General features: G+C 41.0%; 2 protein-coding genes across 13 annotated transcripts in view; one reads left to right on the forward strand and one right to left on the reverse strand.

Moving 5' to 3' along the window:
* The window catches only part of AMPdeam (AMP deaminase), a 31,575-nt gene extending 25,566 nt beyond the window's left edge, over window positions 1-6,009 (forward strand). For 10 of the 11 annotated variants that reach the window (XM_019840215.2, XM_011136932.3, XM_019840221.2 and 7 more), the window contains 10 exons: window positions 120-306; window positions 903-992; window positions 1,391-1,740; window positions 2,240-2,437; window positions 2,538-2,833; window positions 2,919-3,045; window positions 3,150-3,313; window positions 3,604-3,898; window positions 4,124-4,234; window positions 4,605-6,009. In XM_019840215.2, the coding sequence (XP_019695774.1) occupies window positions 120-306; window positions 903-992; window positions 1,391-1,740; window positions 2,240-2,437; window positions 2,538-2,833; window positions 2,919-3,045; window positions 3,150-3,313; window positions 3,604-3,898; window positions 4,124-4,234; window positions 4,605-4,775 (1,989 nt within the window). In that variant the 3' untranslated portion in view covers window positions 4,776-6,009. The remainder of the gene's footprint in view (window positions 1-119; window positions 307-902; window positions 993-1,390; window positions 1,741-2,239; window positions 2,438-2,537; window positions 2,834-2,918; window positions 3,046-3,149; window positions 3,314-3,603; window positions 3,899-4,123; window positions 4,235-4,604) is intronic. The other variant, XM_019840226.2, reaches the window with a different exon arrangement.
* On the reverse strand, window positions 5,767-12,934 carry Efr (ER GDP-fucose transporter). Of its 2 annotated transcripts, none has more exons than XM_025308189.1 (6): window positions 12,916-12,934; window positions 7,965-8,095; window positions 7,399-7,615; window positions 7,019-7,333; window positions 6,780-6,931; window positions 5,767-6,660 (listed from the first exon to the last, which is right to left on the reverse strand). In XM_025308189.1, exons 2-6 carry the CDS (start codon window positions 8,039-8,041, stop codon window positions 6,420-6,422), a joined length of 1,002 nt encoding a protein of 333 aa, XP_025163974.1. In that variant the 5' UTR covers window positions 8,042-8,095; window positions 12,916-12,934; the 3' UTR covers window positions 5,767-6,419. The 2 variants fall into 2 exon arrangements, with proteins under 2 accessions (XP_025163974.1, XP_011135327.1); XM_011137025.3 differs by lacking the exon at window positions 12,916-12,934 and adding an exon at window positions 8,186-8,389.
* Window positions 12,935-24,855: the final 11,921 nt, after the last annotated feature.

Consider the following 24,855-nt stretch of genomic DNA (forward strand, 5'->3'; position numbering starts at 1 on the left):
AATTTATTGAATTTATTAATCGATTTCAATCGTCGGACAAATATTCGCCGCCGAGTATACCTCCGATCAGCCTGACCTTGATTATTTTCGTTTTCCTTCGATCTTGCCACCGTGTGCAGGTGCCTCTGGAAGATCTCCAGAGGTCTTCCCAAATGCTGGTGCAGGCCCTGGCGATACGCGAGAAATATATGAGCAACTCCAGACAAAGCTTCCCCTCCATCACGTCAAGATTCTTACGCAGTATCGACAAAAGACCGCTCACCATGGACGACGAGATTCATCATGAGGACCGTAAGGCTATCGAAGGTAATAATTGTTGTTGATTGATGCGATGGCTCGAACCTGGTCAAACTGTGTGTCAGAGAGCCAGTCGGAAGAGGTTCCATACTCCTTCGTATCCTTAACACAGGTACTCTTCCTGTTGATTATTTTCTCTTCTCTCTCCTCTCTTTTTCTGCTTCCCTCTCTCCCTCTCTCTCCCTTTCTCTCTGTTTCTTTACCGTCGTCTCATCAAGAGATACATGATTGTCGTGTCATGAAACATCCCAGTGTAATTAACACTAGCGCTTATTGCTTCAGCAGGCGCCGATGTAACCGAGTAACGACAGCCAACCTCGTCGCTCGTGTGCTGTGTATTGTAATCTTCTCTGTTTCTTTTTCTTTCTTTCTGTGTCTCCCGCCCCCCCCCCCATTTTCTCTGTCTTTCTCTTTATGACTTTGTATCTCTGTTCTTTCTCGTCGGAAACGTGTGCGCAGCGGTGTCTAATCATACGTGTCCTCCACGTACGGAGCTCATACAAAGGCACAGCTTTACATAGAGTTTACCAAGCACCACATACTTACTAGCGTATGATCTCTAGTGACATACAAAAGTCAGTTTTATTATATATATATTTCCTAAGGGAAAAGGCTGCTGGATAATGAGAACGAAATCAGGGGTGCTCGATCCGACGTGGACATCGACGCGCTGATCAAAGACGTCTTTCGTACAGGTCCTCCTATACCTAATTAATATCCTTACCTCGAATTTCTCCTGTTGCACGCTGTTTCGAGTCACGCGTTGCTACTTGTTCTGAAACCATTTGCAGATTTGTAGAGTCTCTCTCTCTCTCTCTTTCTTTCTTGTTCTTTTCTCCCTATCTTTCTTTCATTCTCTTTTTTGTTTCTCTATCTTTCTTTCATTTTCTCTTTTTCTCTTTCTGTTTTTCTTACATTTTCTTTTTTCTCTTACTTTCTCTCTCTCTCTCTCTCTCTCTCATGCGCGCGCGTGCGCGCAAAAACAAGAATACGTACACGTCGAATAATAGCAAAACAGCGCTGCGGCAACAGACGGTCCGACTACGCTAAATAAGTGTTGCGCTACAACGAACGCCTCCTTTAAATACACCAGATCACCCGGTGCACGCGCCGGCGTCTCGAGGCGACCCGTGGGAGTGCGAATTTCCGCCGACGAAGAACTACACGATCGCACCCGTCAACGGCGTCTTCAATGTATACGTTAACGACGAGGACCTGGCCAACGGCAAACCGATCCCGTATTCGTACCCGGACCTAGCCACCTTCGTCAGGGACATGAATCAGCTGTGCGCGATGATGGCCGACGGGCCCTTGAAATCCTTCTGCTACCGTAGGCTGAGTTACCTCTCCTCCAAGTACCAACTGCATGTGTTGCTGAACGAGCTGCGGGAGTTGGCGAGTCAGAAGGCCGTGCCCCACAGGGACTTCTACAATATCAGAAAAGTATATACGTTAATAGTTTAGCGCCATAAGTACACCGTCCACGGGATAATTTGCAGAATCTACTTCAGGCGAGCGAGAACGTCGTCGTAATTATACAAAATGAAATTGCTGCGTAAGAGACTCGGAGCACTCGTTGATCAAAGTTGAAAGCGGAATTACACACCCGTGTGTATACATTCTCAGAGATAATTTTGTTTAATGAAGATAATCATCGCTAGCTTCGATGTATATATATTGTCCATATAGAAAAGAAATACTTCAATCCTTTTAAACTTTGCCGACTGTATTTGATATGACGAAGTTAACAAGATAAGCAAACGACGAATTTCTGATACAAGTTTGGTATGATATAATTTCCCGATTGGCGAGACGTCTGAAGAGAGACGTTATGCGAAAAAGAGACAAATTTTGAATTGCGTGGAGATTCTTCAAGATTGAACTTTCTCGTCGATATGTCAACAAGTGATTGTGTTGAGATATGTCACTATTGATTTCACAGGTCGATACTCACATACACGCGGCCTCCTGCATGAATCAAAAGCACCTGCTCAGATTCATCAAGAAAACATTGAAGAATCACGCGGACGAAGTGGTCACTTGTTCGAAGAGCGGTGAGACCATGACGCTCCGTGAAGTTTTTCAATCTATGAATCTGACGACCTACGACTTGAGCGTCGACATGTTGGACGTGCACGCGGTAAGTGTGTTCGCACACTTGAGTGAGTAACATCATCACGTTCACCGAACACGTCCTCGAAGCTCGACGAGGATATATAACAAGTCCTCCTCCTTTGCAGGACAGAAACACGTTTCACAGATTCGACAAGTTCAACGCGAAATACAATCCTATCGGGGAGAGTCGTCTGCGAGAAGTGTTTCTGAAGACCGACAACTATTTGAACGGGAAATTCTTCGCGAGTATAATCAAGGAAGTTGCGAGTGATCTCGAGGAGTCCAAATATCAGAACGCAGAGCTGCGTCTTTCGATTTATGGCAAGAGCCCGGAAGAATGGGACAAGCTGGCCAAGTGGGCGATTCAAGGCGACGTCTATTCGGACAACGTGCGCTGGCTCATACAGATCCCCAGACTGTAGTAAGCTCCGCAATTGACACGTATGCGACCGCGAAACTCTTCCAGTTCGTTCACAGATTCTCGTCATTCGTGCTTCACATTGCAGCGATATCTTCAAGCTGAACAAACTCATGACCAATTTCCAAGAGATCATCAACAACATCTTCTTGCCGCTGTTCGAAGTAACCAACGATCCCAGTTCTCACCCGGAGCTACACAAATTCCTCCGCTACGTACGTCTAACAAAATCTCTTGTTTTGTTGTTTCCTCGGTCCGCTCGTTATTTTCCTTCTAGTAGAACGAAGAAAATGTTCAATCAGCCATATTGTCGTTGCAGGTGATAGGCTTCGATTCCGTGGACGACGAAAGCAAGCCGGAGAATCCTCTCTTCGACAAAGATGTTTGTCCGCCCGCGGAATGGGACGACATCGAGAACCCGCCTTACGGATACTATCAATATTATACCTATGCGAATATGACTGTTCTTAATCATTTTAGAGCGTACGTTGTTCCATTTTATCAGATCCATGTTCATGGTTTCAGCCCCCGGTGAACGCCAAGTAATAGTAACATTACATTAATGTTATAACTTCTCACTCAATAATGTAAATGCGATATAACGTGTGTTGCACACAACGGTGACATTGTTGAGCGGGAAATTATAATACACTGATGTATAATACATTGATGCAATGTTATTACTCAATTCTCCATTGGATTAATTAATATCGATTCTACCGATTAATTCAGCTAATTAATTATAACGTTCTTGACGTCAAATCTCTATACAGGGAACAAGGCTTTAATACATTCGTCCTGAGGCCTCACTGCGGCGAGGCCGGGCCCGTTCAGCATCTTGTTTGCGGTTACATGATGGCAGAGAATATCTCGCATGGCCTGCTGCTCAGAAAAGTACCCGTGCTCCAATACCTGTATTATCTAGCACAAATCGGCATCGCGATGTCACCGCTCAGTAATAACTCGCTTTTCCTGAACTATCATCGTAATCCGCTGCCGGAGTACCTTGCTAGAGGATTGTGCATAAGCTTGTCCACGGACGATCCTCTCCAATTTCATTTCACTAAGGTGCGCGAGAGAGAGAGAGAGAGAGAGAGAGAGAGAGAGAGAGAGAGAGAGAGAGAGAGAGAGAGAGAGAGAGAGAGAGAGACAATTAGCGCTCTCACCGCGGGGTAACACCGCGACAAATTTATTCGCACAACTCACTAACGCGCGCACAAAGAAGTGTTATTAGCGTATAATTAGTGCACCCCGTGGGAGTTGTGATGAATGATGGTGTATAATTAATTGCAGGAACCCCTGATGGAGGAGTACAGTATTGCCGCGCAAGTGTGGAAACTCAGCTCGTGCGACATGTGCGAGCTAGCGCGCAATTCCGTTCTCATGAGTGGCTTTCCGCACAAGGTGAATATTAATAACGAAATTCCCGACGATTTTCTCCGGTTTACCGGGATGTCTCAGGCTCCGATATTCATATAGTCGGATTTTACGTTTAAGATGGTCTTATATAAGTCTTATCATCAAACACTTCGTAGTCAATAAAACGACTCATATAACATCTGTAGACGGACTTAAGACGGTCTTAAATACAAAACCCGAGTATGAATACCTTTATTGTAGTTATAATGGGCGTATTAACGGGCTCTGATCGCGACACCATTTCAACCCATTGCATCCCGTAAACCCTGCTTCACGCATAGACGTGAAATCAAACGGAATCAAATATCACGAATATAGTCCGACGGATTATACGTGAATGCAAATGATGTTGCAGAGCAAGCAATACTGGCTGGGACCTAACTACACGAAAGAAGGAGTCGCTGGTAACGATATCACGCGAACCAACATGCCAGATATACGAGTGGCCTACCGTTACGAGACGTTGGTCGACGAACTGTCCAATATCTTCAAGGTCGCAGAGAAGCCCGAATCGGTTTTATTCTAATAACCTGATTATTATTTTAGATTCATCACAGAATCGGTGGATTGACGATTGCTATGATGTACACTTTGTAGACCGATGAATTGCAAAAGCATTGATCAATCATAGTGATCAATATATACGACTTATACTTGCGATTACGTCGTGGCCTTCTATATTTCGGGGTATTCCTAAGACGTAATAAGTTTACCAACGAGAACATTCTGTGTAACGCGAATGATTTTTTCAACGCTATAGAGTTACATATTGGTCTTTTCTTCTTGACATATTCCAACAAAGTTCTTTCGGATAGAACTCGACTTCGACTCGGATATTATTCGAAATATACTTGAATGGTAGCAAAACACTCGAAGAGGAAAGAAACGTATTGTGCGTAAAAATGGGTCAGTGTAATTCAATTGGAACTTTACGTTGTATCTCTTTTATTGATGATCGTAGATTCTTGGATTACAGGGGTAAGTTTTAATCAGAAAAATATTTTATACTTGTGCGTTGACCAATTTAATAGTAGCTGTTAGAAGGTATCCCTTCTATTATTACGACGTTAATAACGATACCGCAGCGTATATGTAGTTGTAATACGAAGTAAGCTAGACGTGAGTATTACATTAATTTACCCTTAGTGTTAAGCGTCTCGCGAGGGGGATGAAATCCGTTTTTCATATCTCCAGCTGTGCTTGGCAACAGCGCTGCCCTTTCTTGGATTTTTAGCTTTATTTTCTTACATTTTTGTACATTTATATCATGAAAAAAAGAACTGTGTACGACGTTCGTCTCGGCGAGCATTTAGACAGCTGCGGCTCGTACGCGCGGACAGTTAACTCGTGCCATTGTACATATGGTACATAATGTATCTTCCTTTCGTGAGTCTAGACGGTATGTAAATATGGATTTAATTTAATTTAGAACGTAATGTAGTACATTTCACGGACTGTGCACGCGTGCCAAGGGATAATTCAGCGAATATGATACGCTACCTCTTTTAACTTGTCTTGATTCCGCAACACTGGCTTTGTTCGTTGCTTTCCGCATTCATCAATCGTCTCTGTCTCTCGAGGGAACTTTCCGAACAACGAGCCTAGTTGAGCGATATACGACGACTTATGACATCCGAACATTGTGCCCCGATATTGAATTATATTACAAATTGTTACTAGACAGATAGAGAGGAAATATATTTATTGTAAAAAGCGTATACCACAAAGCAAGAATATATACCTGCAATGTTAAACTCGAATATTCGTTGTTATCTCAACTGATACGCACCGACAATATCCCCGATTTATTCAGTTTGCGAAAGTTAACAGGATGACGCACGATCTCAGTAAACAAGAATGAGCATGCGATTCATTTTTATTCAATTTAATTATGGAAAAATATAAGCAGTGAGATAATAAAAATAACATCTCTCGAATACTACTTGTCACTATTTTACAGAAACATATACATGCATATTTGTATAAATCAATGGACGGAATTCCATTGTCACTTTAGTTAAGCGTTATTTCCATCTGATCATTTTTCTTATATTTTTCTTACATGCCAATTAGGCGAGCGTTAAAAAGTGTCAGGAAGAATTCGTTATTACATAACCGAAGATGAATCACGGTGCTTTGTTTTCATTTATTTTTAATAATGTTAGTGTATCTAATTCACTTTCTTAGGTATCGGCTGCAAACTTTGCTTAATCTTTGGTACTACTTCCGTGAATATAACTGTACCCACGAAGACTAGTATCGTGCCGACCCAATGATGTAGAGTAAACGGATTCTTAAAGTAAATTATAGAAAATAGCAGAGACAGGAACTTTCGCAGTGTTATCACTAGAGTGACGGTGAGCGAATTGCATTCCGTCGTTAACACGAACACAGAACTGATGCACATGTATCTAAGAGAAAATAGTTAAGGAAGACATTTCGCAGATGCACTGTGATACACCTGTCTGTTTTATATTATCATCATGCTGCATACAGATCGAGATATCATTATAGCAGGAAAAAAGGATACTGCGTCAAGATGTTTCCGACTAAATACACAACCAATTTTGGCATGTAAACGCCGATCAACGGCAACTCAATTAGCTCGGACGCGAGCGCGAACTTCCAGTGATCGTAGATGTTGGGTGCTAACGTCAGGAAGAATGGCAGGGGTAGCAGGTGCTGCAATGATAATTACACACAATCGATTACACACAACGATCAATGTCGATGTTGACGCAGTAAGCAGATGTGGCATGGAAAATTTACCGTATAATACAAAGCTTCTCGCGCATTTTTGCCGTATCGGCTGTGTAACACTTCCTGGTAGATACCCATTCTCGCGGAGACGAATAGAGCGATCGTGAGTAGAGATATGCCTAGAATCCACCAGAAGAAGTCTTCCAATGGTGTCGTAGGGACATGCTCCATGTCCTTTTGTCGCAAGGATTTAATTTCCTTGCCACTAACAATCGTGCAGATCGCTATACCCGAGGTAATCATAAATACTGATAAGTATTTGCTAAATGTATACTTCTTCTTTAAAATTATAATTCCCATGATCATATTGGCTATGAGAGAACCCTGTGAACACAATACAAAAATATGTGATAATTTGTACAACATTGAATTGACATTGATTTACTTACAGCTCTGAATATCATATGCAATGGCATAGGAATATTAAAGTCAAAAGCATAATTATTGCAGACATTGGTTACAAAGAACATTGTAACTAGGATAAAGTAGTCTTTTATGCCTATATTCGGCTTGACAGTGCCACATTTGGATGTGAATAAAAATCCTTCAATAGCTATAAAGATAAACTGTGAGAATGTGATAAGATTCCCACTACCAGGATCATCCCTAGAAACCAAGGATCAAATTTAATTGTCAAATCTGTGTTTGAATGTTTCTTCTATTCTCTGAAACTGTTTTATTTCTCATTTACATATTTATAAGATCAACTTGATGATAACTGTCATACACAATAGAAAATACTATACATACATACAAACATGTTGGAAGTTGATAAGCAATGTTGCCTTGTAGCAACGCAGTATTAAATCACAAAAGCATTAAGATGTAATCCGTGAATAAAGGAAAAAGTAAAAAAAGAAATTAACACCTGACAGAGCATAATGTGTACACACTATATATTATGTACACTGCTCATTATGCAACAAATTGCATGGCCGAGTCATCATTCACTCACTTGACGAGCAGCTCCAGGAACACGACGTTGGTGCAACAGCCCAGAAAAACGCAGAACACTGCGATAGCTGTCCGCATCGTAACCGTCTAAAATTTCTCTTCCCTTTGCGATTAATCCCGGAGCGATCTAACCTACAAGCAAAGTCAATACACACAATTCACCGGTTAACGTGCAATTCACTGTAGCCGTCGACTATCATGATTTATCAGTGGCTCACGTACCATGATTTGCAATGTATCGCGTGATCGCATAATAATTAATGCATATGGTAGAACTTTAAGTAATTTGAAACGAAGGCAACTGAAAGCTTTTTCAGTATTTTCTAGTACTTTTGTCCACACTTTCGTGCATCATGACCCGCAGCTGTTTCTAACGTTCCGTTCCTAAAACTGCATGGAACTGCAATAGACGCAGTACGCAAAGAGGATGTATATAATTTTCAGAAATATATAAAATAATATAGAAAAAACTGGAAGAGAATAAAACGCAAACAAACAGTATTATTTACAACACAGTAATAATTAAAATAATGTTAAACTTTTATGAATATGATTTACTAGCTACATAACTTATTATATAGTTACACACAAAATTAAATAATCACAATTTTCACAAAACAATACATTAAATTGAATGAAATATAATTTTAATAAAAATAATAGATACAAAATGGGAAGTATTCTATAGCTTAAAGCCTCGATTAAGTTTCCAGATGTATTATCAAATATAACATTTATTTATTTTTGAAAATGCTACATGAAAAAACTTTAAAAATTGAATTTTACTATTTGAAAATGTAAAAACTACGGTTGATCCACTGTTGAATTGTATTACAACTTCATATTATTGTTAAGTATAGTGAATGTATCGGATAGCAGATCATTTTTACTAATATTTGAATTTAATTCAATGCAGTAGTGTGCACTCAGCACAAACTAAGATTTTTTCTAGGCAACCTAGAAATTCTCTATCTAATAGCCAATCGTTCGGCATGATGTATGACGCGTGTAATATTGGCTTAATATTAACAAGACCCGTAAACAGAGGGACGGAACAAAGTCAGGTCCTCTCACGGCCGCCATTTTGGAGCCAGAGAATCTGCGTGGTGTACGTGATATTATCTACGTGTAGTATTATGGTTTAGTTGTGTGAGTGAACAGAGTATAATTAAAACATAGTTTAAGATGTAATCAGAAGTAACCAAACATTATTTAAACACATTCCAAAATACCAATGAGAATTTTCAGAAGAAAAACAATTACAATTCCGACTGTAGAATAAAATATTGCAAAAAACGAAAATAATTTTTGACCTGACGGTATGTGGTTAATCAGCTGAGCCACGGTCGCCGCCATTTTCGAGCCAAACCGTGTGAAATGGATGAGGACCTCCTAAATTTGTTCCGTTTCTCCATTTACGGACCTTGAATATTAGCAGAGAGAAACCTAAGAGCGGCCAATGGGCCGATTACGCTAGGACGCTTTTCTTGCCGAATTCCGACACGCCCCCTGAGAAAATATGTGCATACTACATCCGTCCCGACGGTAACGGCTAAGCATGCATGGTTCTTGGTCACTCTATTTTACCTTACAAGAGATAGTAAGGATGCTTTCCGTTTCACGCATATGCGCGCATTTATCTATAGTTTATGTCACGTATACTATAAAAAATGCGCGCATATGCGTGAAACGGAACGCATCCTAAGTTAGACAAGTACAAACGATCAATCGCTCTCCGTCTTTGTCGCATCATCGATGAACATACGCGCGGCAGGAGGATGCACGACACAAGTCATCGGCAGATCTTATCGCTAAGCCAAAATCTCTCCCGTCTTGCCCCTTCTCATCTTTTACGCAATGCCCTGCCAGCAATTCCGAAGAAATATTTCGATACTGTGCGGAAAACTTCCATTTTTATAATATTTATATTCAATTTTATAAACATCATATTCAGTTATGAACATACATATGCATATGCGTCATAAATGTTAATATGAAATAATTATTATAATTCAATTAATATTGATATTAAATAATTTTATTAACGTTAATAATTTAAATCAGTAACTTTACATCAGTAACTTGGATCATCTTCTCGCAAGGGAATTGACATATTCATCTGATTTCGAAAAAATCTCCTTGAATGAGATGTTTACGAGTCAGCGTGCAAAATTATACGATGATCGTTGAGTGTTTGCATGAAAAAAGTGAATAGTTTAGAACAGAGCTCGACAAAGTTTACAACTTTCGGTCGATTTTCGGAAGCTACGCCTTCTATCTCCCCTTACCGCGCAGCGGATCCATCAACTGACGGTCGTGGATCGCGACTTCAGGATCGTTGAGATAATAAGGCTCATCTACGTGGTGCCTACTAAAGATGCGTTCGGGGAGCGCGTCGATCAGCGCTAACGCATCATTCAATCCTTGTACATGTAATGAGCGATAAAGATAGAATAACGTGTTAGCGTTAATAGCACGTTCCTTTAACGCTTTAAACCTCAAATATTGAAAAATAAATGCATCGATACAACTATATGTATAATATTTCGTGCAAACCGGATAACGTGTCACCGGGTATAAGCTACAAAATTATTTGCTGTAAGACGTTAATCTAGGTTCGAAATAAGATTGATCCGAGCAAACCGCATCGAGCTGACATCATGCGTTTCTAAGATATAAGCCACGAAAAATGGAAAAATGACAGGCATGAAAATGAAATATTAAATATGGGAATATGCATAATAAGGTTTTAATCTAGATCCAAAATAAGAAAAACCTTTGCAAATTAGAACAAGGTGCGCGTATTCGTTATCGAGAAATTAAAGCGGAAAGTTCAAGGCCGACGGAGCGAAAATAACACATCACCGGATATAAGCTACAAAATTATTTGCTGTAAGACATTAATCTAGGTTCGAAATAAGATTGATCTGTGCAAACCGCATCGAGCTGAGATCACACGTTTCTAAGCCACGAAGATATAAGCCACGAAAGATGGGAAAATGACAGGCATGAAAATGAAATATTAAATATCGAAATATGCATAATAAGGTTTTAATCTAAATCCAAAATAAGGACGATCTTCGGAAATTAGAACAAGGTGCGCGTATTCGTTATCGAGAAATTAAAGCGAAAAGTCCAAGAACAACCGATGTGAAAATAACGCGTCACCGGATATAAGACAAAATTATTTGCTGTAAGACATTAATCTAGGTTCGAAATGAGATTGATCCGTGCAAACCGCATCGAGCTGAGATCACGCGTTTCTAAGATATAAGCCACGAAAGATGGAAAAATGACAGGCATGAAAATGAAATATTAAATATCGAAATATGCATAATAAGGTTTTAATCTAGACTCAAAATAAGAAAGATCTTCGCAAATTAAAACAAGGTGCGCGTATTCGTTATCGAGAAGTTAAAGCGAAAAGTCCAAGAACGACCGATGCGAAAATAACGCGTCACCGGATATAAGCTACAAAATTATTTGCTGTAAGACATTAATCTAGTTTCGAAATAAGATTGATCCGTGCAAACTGCATCGAGCTGAGATCACGCGTTTCTAAGATATAAGCCACGAAAGATGGAAAAATGGCAGGCATGAAAATGAAATATTAAATATCGAAATATGCATAATAAGGTTTTAACCTAGACACAAAATAAGAAAGATCTTTGCAAATTAGAACAAGGTGCGCGCATTCGTTATCGAGAAATTAAAGCAGAAAGTTCAAGGCCGACCGGAGCGAAAATAACGTGTCACCGGATATAAGCTACAAAATTATTTGCTGTAAAACGTTAATCTAGGTTCGAAATATGATTGATCCGTGCAAACCGCATCGAGCTGAGATCACGCGTTTCTAAGATATAAGCCACGAAAAATGGAAAAATGACAGGAATGAAAATGAAATATTAAATATCGAAATATGCATAATAAGGTTTTAATCTGGACCCAGAATAAGAAAGATCTTCGCAAATTATAACAAGATGCGCGTATTCGTTATCGAGAAGTTAAAGCGAAAAGTTCAAGACCAACCGATGCGAAAATAACGTGTCACCGAATATAAGCTACAAAATTATTTGTTATAAGACGTTAATCTAGGTCCGACATAAGATCGATTCGTGCAAACCACATCGAGCTGTGATCACGCGTTTCGGAGATATAAGCCACGAAAAATGGAAAAGTGACAAGCACGGAAATGAAATATTAAATATCGAAATTTGGATAATAAAATTTTAATCTAGATCCAAAATAAGAAAGATCCTCAGAATTGCAACGTCGTGCGAATATTCGTAATCGAGAAATGAAAGCCGGTAAGTCACGATCGATTAATGCAAGGATAACTTGTTACCGAGTATAAGTTGCAAAATTATTTGCAGCTGTGATTACGCGTTTCGGAGTTACAATTCACGAAAGATGGAAGAGTGACAGGCTCGACAATGACCTGTTACGAAATATTAATTACCGACATATGAGTCATAAGGTTTTTTAATCTAGACCCAAAATAATAAATATCCTCGTGAACCGCATTGAGCTACGGTTACGTCTTTCGGAGTTACAGGCGATGGAAACTGGAAAAGCGATAGATTCGGAAATGACGAGTCATGAAGTGATAAGAAACGAAAAATGAATGATGTTTTAATCTAGATCCAGTATAACTAAGATTTCCATAAACCGCAACTACTCGTTATGGAAAATTTAAAGCGGTTAGATCAAGATAGATCAATGCGAAAACGAATCAGTGGGCCTAAGCGTGCATATTGCTCCCTCTGTCGAGAGACGTGTGATTCACAGAATGGAGGTTATCTTTGGAGTCAATTGTAGGAATCGAAAATTTTCTACATGGATAGCGTTAGTTCTAAGAATTGATCTTCCTATTGGCAAGTTAAAAAAGAACGCGATATCGTTATGGGGCCAATTTTGAATTTTATAATACGATGAGTGTAAAATAATCTTACTCTTTAGTCGGCAACATGAAATATATCCAAGGACAACAATATTTCTTAACAATATTTCTTCGTAGCACAACCATTTTCACTTTAATAATAATTACAGGCCTTTTTACAACACTTATCACTTTCCACTTATTTCACTTTTCACTTGTGCATTAACTCGATGAACACGTATCACTGGCGGACTAATCCCTCGTCGTCGTTCTCGTCCTCCTCGTCGTCGTTCTCGTCGTTCTCATCGTCCTCGTCGTTCTCGTCATTCTCGTAGTCCTCGTCGTCCTCGTCGAACCTATCATGTTGTTTCATTCGAATAGTCGGCCATGATGAAAAACGGTTCGAAGCTTGGCTGGACATTCCCGATCAAGCAGACGACCGCTTCTAGCAGATATTGAACGATGCTATGGCACATATGCGTTAGATTATTTATATCTAACGATAATTCACAGATTTCGACTCAATCGGTGAGTCGGGAACGCAAATTTCAGCAACACGAAACCCGAAATGCCGTTACGTAGCGAACGGACGAAACTTTCCTCGGTACTTCCACGACTTATTCCACAGCTATTGTACATCATTCTACTGTAATACACGCGCGAATCTCACTTTCGGCACTCCCGCTAGCGACGATTGAAACGCGCGACTCAGCTATAGCGAGCCAAAATCACGAAAATTTACGGGCAACGGTTCCTCGCACGACACATCAACCCGCAGCCCGCGCCATAACTGACCACAATCACAGCATACATAGTAGACACTCTCTGTTGGATTTGATGTAGTCAAACATGAACTATGCATATGCTATCTTGTTTCTAACCATAACTGGTAGGGTACACTTGAGACACTTGAAACGCTTTGAGCTTTGAAAGGAAGGCTATTATCAGAGAGGAAGCTGAGAGCGGCCAACACGGCGTTTTCGGCGACACCGATTTTTCGCACTGGGAATGGGCGCTATCTGCATCCATTTTGAGAGGGGAACTACGATGCTACATCCACTTTTAGGTCTCGACGGTAAAACCTGCATCTGGTGGCTGTCCGTGCTACATCCACTTTCAGGCGGTTTATGTCAGTGCTACAACCATAATAGCGTACTTGACAAGCACGGTCTCGCGCATTGTTATGCATTTGTAACATGAATTAACATGTTAACATGCACAAAAAAAATAAGAATTGAGATTGTATATGATTAATATCATGAAGATTATATACGATTTATATCGATATATAAATATATGATAATAAGATAATATTTTGTGTGTACTCAAAATTATTTTTCCAAAATATTTCAGCATTACGTTAGTATTTATTTATACTCCGGCAGGCGTTTTTAGCGCAATTGTGTCCGTGTGCATGTGTTGCATTGAAAGTGTGCGTGACGTACGTGTACATATACGCACTCACATACTCACACACACACACACACACACACACACACACACACACACACACGCACACGCACACGCACACGCACACGCACACGCACACGCACACGCACACGCACACGCACACGCACACGCACACGCACACACACACACGTGTCATACGCAACAGATAGAATCTCAGAGTATATGCTTAAACATTTTCAATTGCCGTACGTTTCTATATAAGAATGAAGTCGGCACACACACACAGAAAAACTGCTCCCGTCTATCCGTCTGAAGTCCCGCCCTCCGCTCGGCTTGTTTTGACGAGCCAAGCGAAAGAGAGAGAGAGAGGGAATGTGTTCTTTCCATCTCGCTCTGATTCGCAACGTTGCCGAGATTGTGCTTCCCGACACACGGCCGAGACTGACGTTTCACTCTTGGCGTGAATCCAACGAGACGATCAATAGTAATCGATTTCGACTAAACTCGTTGTGTCGACAGATTTGCATGACAAATTAACATTGCACTTAAAGATACGGCGTAGCATTGAAGCGTTTGCAAGAAAGTCGCGATTGAAAATCGCGAGTGCTTCATGAACCAAATGAAGGAGCGAGCTTCTCAAAGAGCGTGTGGCTTGGTGGAAGTACGCTGGACTCGCGGGGTTGTGGTCGGTGCTTCGCATCTCCTTGGCGGACGGCGTTGTCCTTTTTCGCCAATCATTTTTTTTTTCGTTTTTTAGGAAAATGCACGTGTTGCATATAACATACATGTATCACAATAAACTTTTTTTCATTTTTTAAGAAAATGCACGTATTGCATACAACACACGGCCATCGCAAGCATTGCACGTTTCGTCGATGACACTTCCTCTGAGACCCCGCCCTCCGCTCGACTTGTTTCGACGAGCCAAGCAAAAGAGAGACAGAGAATGTGTTCGCTCCATCACCTCTGTGAAGATGGCCCTTCATTCTTCAAATTTGAAAAAAATTATTAGAGTTCTGAATGCTCCTCGCAGAGTTCTAGAGTTCGCAATCCTTTATAGAAAGAGTTCCGTCATTTAAAGTAGAGAAAATACCATTTTAAAAATCGGAGGGCCAACTTCACGACGCCCCTCATTATGTAAAAAATGACAATTTTTTAGAGTCCTAGATAGATTTTTAAGTTCTATAATTCTAGATAAGTTTTAAAAATAGTTCTGTTTAAAACAATAAGAAAAATTATATTTAAAATTCACGAATTAGAAAACGAAAAATGGCAAGAACTCTACCAATTTTGGTTTTAGCGCGTCACGTGTTAATAATAATCTTTAGAACTCGTGCGGGGCTAACCAGAACTCTGAATGAAACGTCGGATTTCCGAAAATAAATTTTCTGAGTGAGATGGGAGTCGCAATTTATGGAAAAATGTAGCGCATTTACAGTGAAATCCGGTGATCGAGGTGGAAAATCGATTGACCCATATTTGCCTATTCACGTATAGGGAAAAATATTATTATATTATCATTATTATATATTATTATCTCGATGTACGAAACACTACAGCTCTCTTTCAGCAGTTGAACGTACCTTGTATTTACAACTATCGCCGTTACGTGGCGCCCGATGGCATTAGCATACTCGGAGTTGAATTAACGACTCGGAGAGGATAAAACGCGAACGTAGCAGCTGTAAAGCATCGCTTCTCGGCTCTCTGAGCAAAGATCAAAGCGTAGTACCGTAGTTCTCCGTTGACATCTCCGCTTCTACTGGGAATAGAGAGTCGTCCATGTAGTCGAAAATGTAGGGTTTGAGAGGACTTTAATTTGGTACCAGAGCCAGGTCTGTATCTCTAACCGTTTAAGGAGATATCGAAGGTTAAAGTTTTCCAACGTTTCTCCGTTGATATCTCCGCTTCTACTGGGAGTAGAGAGTCGCCATTTACGGCAAAATGTAGGGTTTTGAAAGGACTTTAATTTGGTACCAGAGCCAGGCCTGTATCTCTAACCGTTTAGGAGATATCGAAGGTTAAAGTTTTCCAACCTTTCTCCGTTGATATCTCCGCTTCTGCTGGGAGTAGAGAGTCGCCATTTACGGCAAAATGTAGGCTCTTGAAAGGACTTTAATTTGGTACCAGAGCCAGGCCTGTATCTCTAACCGTTTAGGAGATATCGAAGGTTAAAGTTTTCCAGCCATTCTCCGTCGATATCCAGCCTTCCTCCGTCGATATCTCCGCTTCTACTGGGAGTACAGAGTCGTCCATGTAGTCGGAAATGTATGGTTTTTTCAGAGGACTTTAATTTGGTACCAGAGCCAGGCCTGTATCTCTAACCGTTTAGGAGATATCGAAGATTAAAGTTTTCCAACCTTTCTCCGTTGAAATCTCCGCTTCTACTGGGAGTAGAGAGCCGCCAATTACGACAAAATGTAGGGTTTTGAAAGGACTTTAATTTGGTACCAGAGCCAGGCCTGTATCTCTAACCGTTTAGGAGATATAGAAGGTTAAAGTTTTCCAGCCATTCTCCGTCGATATCCAGCCTTCCTCCGTCGATATCTCCGCTTCTACTGGGAGTAGAGAGTCGTACATGTAGTCGAAAATGTAGGGTTTTGAGAGGGCTTTAATTTGGTACCAGAGCCAGGCCTGTATCTCTAACCGTTTAGGAGATATCGAAGGTTAAAGTTTTCCAGCCATTCTCCGTCGATATCCAGCATTCCTCCGTCGATATCTCTGCTTCTACTGGGAGTACAGAGTCGTCCATGTAGTCGAAAATGTAGGGTTTTGAGAGGACTTTAATTTGGTACCAGAGCCAGGCCTGTATCTCTAACCGTTTACGAGATATCGAAGGTTAAAGTTTTCCAACGTTTCTCCGTTGATATCTCCGCTTCTACTGGGAGTAGAGAGTCGCCATTTACGGCAAAATGTAGGGTTTTGAAAGGACTTTAATTTGGTACCAGAGCCAGGCCTGTATCTCTAACCGTTTAGGAGATATCGAAGGTTAAAGTTTTCCAACCTTTCTCCGTCGATATCCAGCCTTCATCCGTCGATATCTCCGCTTCTATTGGGAGTAGAGAGTCGTCCATGTAGTCCAAAATGTAGGGTTTTGAAAGGGCTTTAATTTGGTACCTGTCCGAAGCCTGTATCTCTAACCGTTTAGGAGATATCGAAGGTTAAAGTTTTCCAACCTTTCTCCGTCGATATCCGGCCTTCATCCGTCGATATCTCCGCTTCTATTGGGAGTAGAGGGTCGTACATGTAGTCCAAAATGTAGGGTTTTGAAAGGACTTTGATTTGGTGCCAGAACCAGGCCTGTATCTCTAACCGTTTAGGAGATATCGAAGGTTAAAATTTTCCAACCTTTCTACGTTGATATCTCCGCTTCTACTGGGAGTAGAGAGTCGCCACTTACGGCAAAATGTAGGGTTTTGAGAGGACTTTAATTTGGTGCCAGACCGAGGTCTGTATCTCTAACCGTTTAGGAGATATCGAAGGTTAAAGTTTTCCAGCCTTTCTCCGTCGATATCTCCGCTTCTACTGGGAGTAGAGAGTCGTCCATGTAGTCCAAAATGTAGGGTTTTGAGAGGACTTTAATTTGGTGCCAGACCGAGGCCTGTATCTCTAACCGTTTAGGAGATATCGAAGATTAAAGTTTTCCAACCTTTCTCCGTTGATATCTCCGCTTCTACTGGGAGTAGAGAGTCGTCCATGTAGTCGAAAATGTAGGGTTTTGAAAGGACTTTATTTTGGTGCCAGACCGAGGCCTGTATCTCTAACCGTTTAGGAGATATCGAAGGTTAAAGTTTTCCAGCCTTTCTCCGTCGATATCCGGCCTTCCTCCGTCGATATCTCTGCTTCTACTGGGAGTAGAGAGTCATCCATGTGGTCTAAAATGTAGGGTTTTGAGAGGACTTTAATTTGGTGCCAGACCGAGGCCTGTATCTCTAACCGTTTAGCAGATATCGAAGGTTAAAATTTTCCAGCCTTTCTCCGTCGATATCCAGCCTTCCTCCGTCGATATCTCCGCTTCTACTGGGAGTAGAGAGTCGTCCATGTAGTCGAAAATGTAGGGTTTTGAAAGGACTTTATTTTGGTGCCAGACCGAGGCCTGTATCTCTAACCGTTTAGGAGATATCGAAGATTAAAGTTTTCCAACCTTTCTCCGTTGATATCTCCGCTTCTACTGGGAGTAGAGACTCGTCATTGTATTCGAAAACGTAGAGTTTTGAGAGGACTTTATTTTGGTGCCAGAGCCAGGCCTGTATCTCTAACCGTTTAGGAGATATCTACGTTTAATGTTTGCCAACTTTTCGCCGTCGATATCTCCGCTTCTACTGGGAGTAGAGAGTCGTCATTGTAGTCGAAAATGTAGGGTTTTGAGAGGACTTTATTTTGGTACCAGAGCCAGGTCTGTATCTCTAACCGTTTAGGAGATATCGACGTTTAAAGTTTGCCAACCTTTCGCCGTTGATATCTCCGCTTCTACTGGGAGTAGAGAGTCGCCATTTACTGCAAAATGTGGGGTTTTGAGAGGACTTTAGTTTGGTACCAGAGCCAGGCCTGTATATCTAACCGTTTAGGAGATATCTACGTTTAATGTTTGCCAACTTTTCGCCGTCGATATCTCCGCTTCTACTGGGAGTAGAGAGTCGTCATTGTACTCGAAAATGTAGGGTTTTGAGAGGATTTTATTTTGATACCAGAGCCAGGCCTGTATCTCTAACCGTTTAGGAGATATCGAAGGTTAAAGTTTTCCAACCTTTCTCCGTTGATATCTCCGCTTCTACTGGAAGTGGTGAGTCGTCCATGTAGTCGAAAATGTAGGGTTTTGAGAGGACTTTATTTTGGTACCAGAGCCAGGCCTGTATCTCTAACCGTTTAGGAGATATCGAAGATTAAAGTTTTCCAACCTTTCTCCGTTGATATCTGCCCTTCTACTGGGAGTAGAGAGTCGTCATTCAAGTCGAAAATATAGGGTTTTGAGAGGACTTTATTTTGGTATTAGAGCCAGGCCTGTATCTCTAACCGTTTAGGAGATATGGAAGATTAAAGTTTTCCAACCTTTCTCCATTTATATCTCCGCTTCTACTGGGAGTAGAGAGTCGTCATTTGCGGGAAAATGTAAGGTTTTGATAGGACTTTATTTTGATGCCAGAACCAGGCCTGTATCTCTAACCGTTTAGGAGATATCGAAGATTAAATTTTTCCAACCTTTCTCCGTTGATATCTCCGCTTCTGCTGGGGGTAGAGAGTCTTCAATTTAGTCGAAAATGTAAGGTTTTGAGAGGACTTTATTTTGATGCCAGAACCAGGCCTGTATCTGTAACCGTTTAGGAGATATCGAAGTTAAAATTTTTCCAACCTTTCTCCGTTAATATCTCCGCTTCTACTGGGAGTAGAGAGTCGTCAATGTAGTCGAAATTGTAGGGATTTGAGAGGACTTTATTTTGGTGCCAGAACCAGACCTGTATCTCTAACCGTTTAGGAGATATCGGAGGTTAAAGTTTTCCAAGCTTTCTCCGTTGATATCTCCGCTTCTACTGGGAGTAGAGAGTCGTCATTTACGGGAAAATGTAGGGTTTTGAGAGGACTATATTTTGGTGCAAGAAACTGGCCTGTATCTCTAGCCGTTTTGGAGAAATCGAAGGTTAAAGTTTTCCAACCTTTCACGGTTGATATCTCCGCTTCTATTGGGAGTTGAGAGTCGTCATTTACGGGAAAATGTAGGATTTTGAAATTACTATATTTTGCTGCAAGAAACAGACCTGTATCTCTAGCCGTTTAGGAGATATCGAAGGTTAAAATTTTCCAACTTGTACCTTTGATATATCCGCTTCCACTGGGAATTGAGAGTGGAAATTTATGGTAGTATTAGGGTTGGTATAGGACTACATTGTGGCAAGAGCGCGTTCCTGTATCTTGAACCTGTATCTTTAGGAGATATAGTAAGTTAAAATGTTTAACTTGTGATGTTAATATCTCCGTTTCTCCTGTGAATTGAAAGTCGAGCTGTATGGTCACAGTAGGGTTGATATAGAACTATATTGCACAAGAGCGTTCCTGTATCTTTAGACCTTTAGGAGATATCGAAGGTTAAATATGCTATCGATGAGGTTCGCTTATATCTTCCATTTATCTCAAGAGCGCTTCTCGGGAACATTCCGTTCGAAAGGTTAGTCTGCGATAAATAGTTTCTTGCGATCTGAGGCCGCTGTTGTTTAAAGTTAAATTGCAGCAACAGTATTGTTATCGGTCAACCTTGAGACCGGCTGCTAATATCCATTTGTGACTTCTGCCGCGCCTTTGCGATTACCGATAAATTCAGTTTTCTTGATTGCTCGCGCAATTTCAAGTGGCGGCCATAATATATGGCGAGAATGCATGGCAATATATGGGAATAATATATGGTAATAATATAATAATATACGGCAACAATATATGGCAACAATATATGGCAACAATATATGGCAACAATATATGGCAATAATATAAGGCAATAATATAGGAGAATAATTCATGGAATATATTTTTCGTTACTAGAGTCAATACAAATTTGCGGCATGCACAATGTAATAATAAAAGTAATAATAAAGTAATATTAAAAGTTCTTTCTGCGAGCTTTGAGTCAGACACTCACCAATAATGATATTGATGATGTCCTGTTGCATCCAACCAGATCCATCAATGTCCGGCCATGTCCGCTGCCGCTCTCCATGTCGCGCAACATCCATCTTGCAGCTCGTCCCACGGTGATCGCTACACTTTCATCACACTTCCACGACGCGGTCAATACGCGGTATTAGAACGGCGATATTTACCTCAATTAACGAACGTTTTACTCGCTATCGGTGGAAACTTTTTACGCGCTGCGAAACGGACTCTATAAACTCGATCGGCGAGGAGTAAGAACCGTGTGAAAATTTATTGACTCGTCCAACGGATTTTTACGGTGCTTTTCGCGATTGCGTCTGAAAAGTCGCGAAAATGTGGGATTATCGATATCTACGAGTGAAATATTCGCGATGCGAATGCACGCGAGGAAAGATTAGACAATCAGAAACCGGTCCCCTTAGGGAGCGCAAAGAGAGAGGAGCGGGGCAAAGTTTTCACGCATTATAGCTCTGTCACGACGAAGCTTACGTTCGCGATACTTTGGCGAAATGAGAATTTAAGTTTTCTTTGTTAGTAACGCGAGTAAAAACGCGTATATTGACAACCGCGGTCGCGATATTTAAAGGCACGCGAGCGAGGATACCTCAAGCTCGGCGTGCGCTGGCGCAATTTCTGCGCGCATTATACGCTACTCGAGACAATAGGGATTGTGATGAATGGACAATATTGCCAAATAATTCTACAGCCTGTTTTGCAAATAAAAGAAAAGTAGCTAACGATATCGGCATTTAGGTATGAATATATTTTATACGGACAATTGAATATTGTCAAATAATTAAATCGTTAAGTAATTCTGCGGCCCGCTTGAAAAATAAAAATAAAGCAGCTGATGTCGGTGTCGCGTTTGTACATATGAATATTCTCTTATTCAGATGATTGAACATCAAAAGAGAATCATTCAGTATTTTAAATCTTGTATGTAATGCAGGCTATCGATCAAGTAATCCCCTGATTGTTTCGAGCAATGTATTTTATTCAACGTCACAAATACACACATGCAAGTATTTATTTGCAATTCGCATTGACTCGAACGATATTTTTTAGTCCCACATCCGTCATGCAGAATTTTGTTTCTCTTTTCATTTTGACTCACCGAAACGACTTGCAGTCAAAGCCGGCCACGTTCCGCTTCCATTCTGTAACAAAAATTCACATTCGCTCATCAGATTTGACCAACGAGTGCGGGCGAGTAAAAAAGTAATTTACCCTCTACGATCGTAATTCAAGTCGGGCCGGAAATTATATCCCAGCTCTAGATCGCCAAGTGTCAAACAGAGGACTATAGTAAACTTGTAAACTTACCTTCAAGCCGACTCTGCTTGGCTCGAACCGAATCCTCCGGTGCGGCATCCGCATCCACCGGATTATTGTTGCTTTCCGCAACAACTGAAACAGAAAAATAATTTTCTCGGTTGATAACTTGCGGTAGAGAGAGAACATCTTTGATCGGGACGAATCGAAAATACGGATATATTTTGATACGGAATTTTTATCTTAATATTTTTGTTCCAACATTGAAAATTCAAATGGGACTTGAAGCTTTCAAGAGAGCTGATAAGGAACAAGTTACAAAGGCAAAGATGGTAAAGAGTTGAACACAGATCTGTAGGAAACTTGTAAACTTTACCTTCCGGCCAATCCTGCTGTGCCCGAACCGGATCCTCCGGTACGGTATCCGCGTCCGCCGGATTTGCTTCCCGCAACATCTGGAACAAAAATTTAGCGTTCTAGGTTGGTAAGCTGCGGTAGAGAAAGAATGTTTGGTTGGGATGAGTGGAGAATATTCGCTACGATTTTTTTTCTTCATTGACATTGAATGTCTTGATAGGAGCTCTTGCAAGAGCTGACGAAAAAAAATGACAACAAGAAGCGGAGACAACAGTTGTATGCTCTCGAAAATACTCTTTTACGAATGGACATTTAAATTTGGATCTCATAACGAGAGTAAACAGACTTGAAAGAAGCGCTGACCGAAAACAAAAAAGTTTCAGTCTAAGAAGCGATATGAGACGTTGAATGTTCTACACGAGACCGGTATACTCACACAGTTTGGAATTATTCAGAATGTTTGATTGAGAACAAGATGAATTAGAGATCTGTGTTCATGGACCGTTATCCATCTCTGTCTGGATCGATATTTCTTGTATACAACGTAATAAATAGGCAGACAGAGATTGACGACAGTAATTGCAGGTTCATAAAGTCATGATTACTAGTCGAATGATGACGGAGACCTCCCTCATAATAAGTGATTTCACATACCTGGAAACGTAACGTATCGCTGCCGGCGTCCTGCTTCCCGGCTGCCGGAGTCCTCCGGATTTCACTCGCTCACGCTTCTAATGCCGATACCCGCGATTCGACTATGCGGTTAATCAACGCGATGCCGACGCGATGCCGATTGAATATCTTAAGAACCGACAAGATACATTTCTTTCAATTATACGAGACGGAAGTGACGAGCGCGTCGCGCACGGCTGCTGTTGATGGAATGAGGTCGAGTACGCGAGACGCGCGAGTATTAATACGAAGGGCAAAAAGTGTCATCACTAGCGAGCCGATCAACACAATCGGCGCGATGTAAACATTGCGGGCTTCAGTGGCGGTTGAAGCAAGAGAGACTTGCCCTTGAGCGTCTCTTGTTTTCTCGAAGGTTCCGCAACGACGAAGGGAACTTTTCGGGGGGGGGCGAGGAGGCCTTTCAACTGTACGCAACATTGATTTATTCTATTCATTGATTACTGCAAATAAAGAAAATTACTCTGTCGAAGCATCGGACATTTGTTACCTTCATGTTAATTAAAGAGGAATGTGTACGATTAGAAAATGTGTTAGCAACTAATTGTACAGAGTGTCAAAGTTGTTGTGACGCCATTTTGCGGAGAATAATTAAAGGTTATGGTAGCGTTAAAGAGTGGAATTTCATCCCATGCGAATTTCTCTCGTCCTTATTAATATATTATCACGTTAAGTGGTTAACCTTTTCGACTGGGACGCGTTCCCAGACAGCACACGGATGTCCATTGGACGTCCGTTATATGTCCATTTTTTTTACAAAAGACGTCCATAAGACGTACGTTTGTCACAATTTCGGACATAGGACGTCCGATAGACGTACATCGGACATCCTACAGGTCCGATGTCCAATAAGGACATCCTTGTTACGTCCCATTTATGTCCATGGACGTAAATCGGACATACGGACGTGAAACGTACATCCATTGGATGTCCGATGCTGGGTCTCGGTTGTAACCCGAAAGACTGCGACGCTTCTCCAATCATCCATCTCAGCGCGCGTTCATTCGTCAGATTTCTGTAATTAATAACTCGATAATTATTGCGAATCTTGGAAAATGGTATGGGACTTTTGCGTTTGTTTTAAACCGATCTACCTTCACATTTCGGCTTGGCAGCTTATTACCGGACACGTGTATATTTAATTTAAACATAGTATTATGTTAATATATTAAAATACTTTATTGGGTAGTGCGTATTTTTTCATAACATTTTTTATAACTATGTAATACTAGTGTATGCGTATGTTCGTTGTAATATAAATAATGTTTAATATTATAATCATTATTAGTATCGCACGATGTTTAATTTGAACTTAATATGTTAATGTATTCGAAGATTTAATATTTAATACGTATTTTTATTTTTCCTGCTCCCCCCCCTTCAGCTCGTTTTAGGCTTCCGGGCATAGTCTGGCATAGAGATGGCACCTGTGATTGCAGCACGGATATAAACCGCCTGAAAGTGGATGTAATACGGACTTCCACCACATGAAGATTTTACCACCGAGACCTGAAAGTGAATGTAGCATCGTAGTTCCCCTCTCAAAATGGCTCAAGATGCAGATGGCGCCCTTTCCCAGTGCGGAAAGTCGGTGTCGCAGAAAATGCCGTATTGGCCGCTTTCAAGTTTCTGTCTGGTTAAAGTC

The sequence above is a fragment of the Harpegnathos saltator genome, unplaced genomic scaffold (genome assembly GCF_003227715.2).
Source record: "Harpegnathos saltator strain DR-91 unplaced genomic scaffold, Hsal_v8.6 scaffold140, whole genome shotgun sequence".
Classification (NCBI taxonomy): Eukaryota; Metazoa; Arthropoda; class Insecta; order Hymenoptera; family Formicidae; genus Harpegnathos; species Harpegnathos saltator.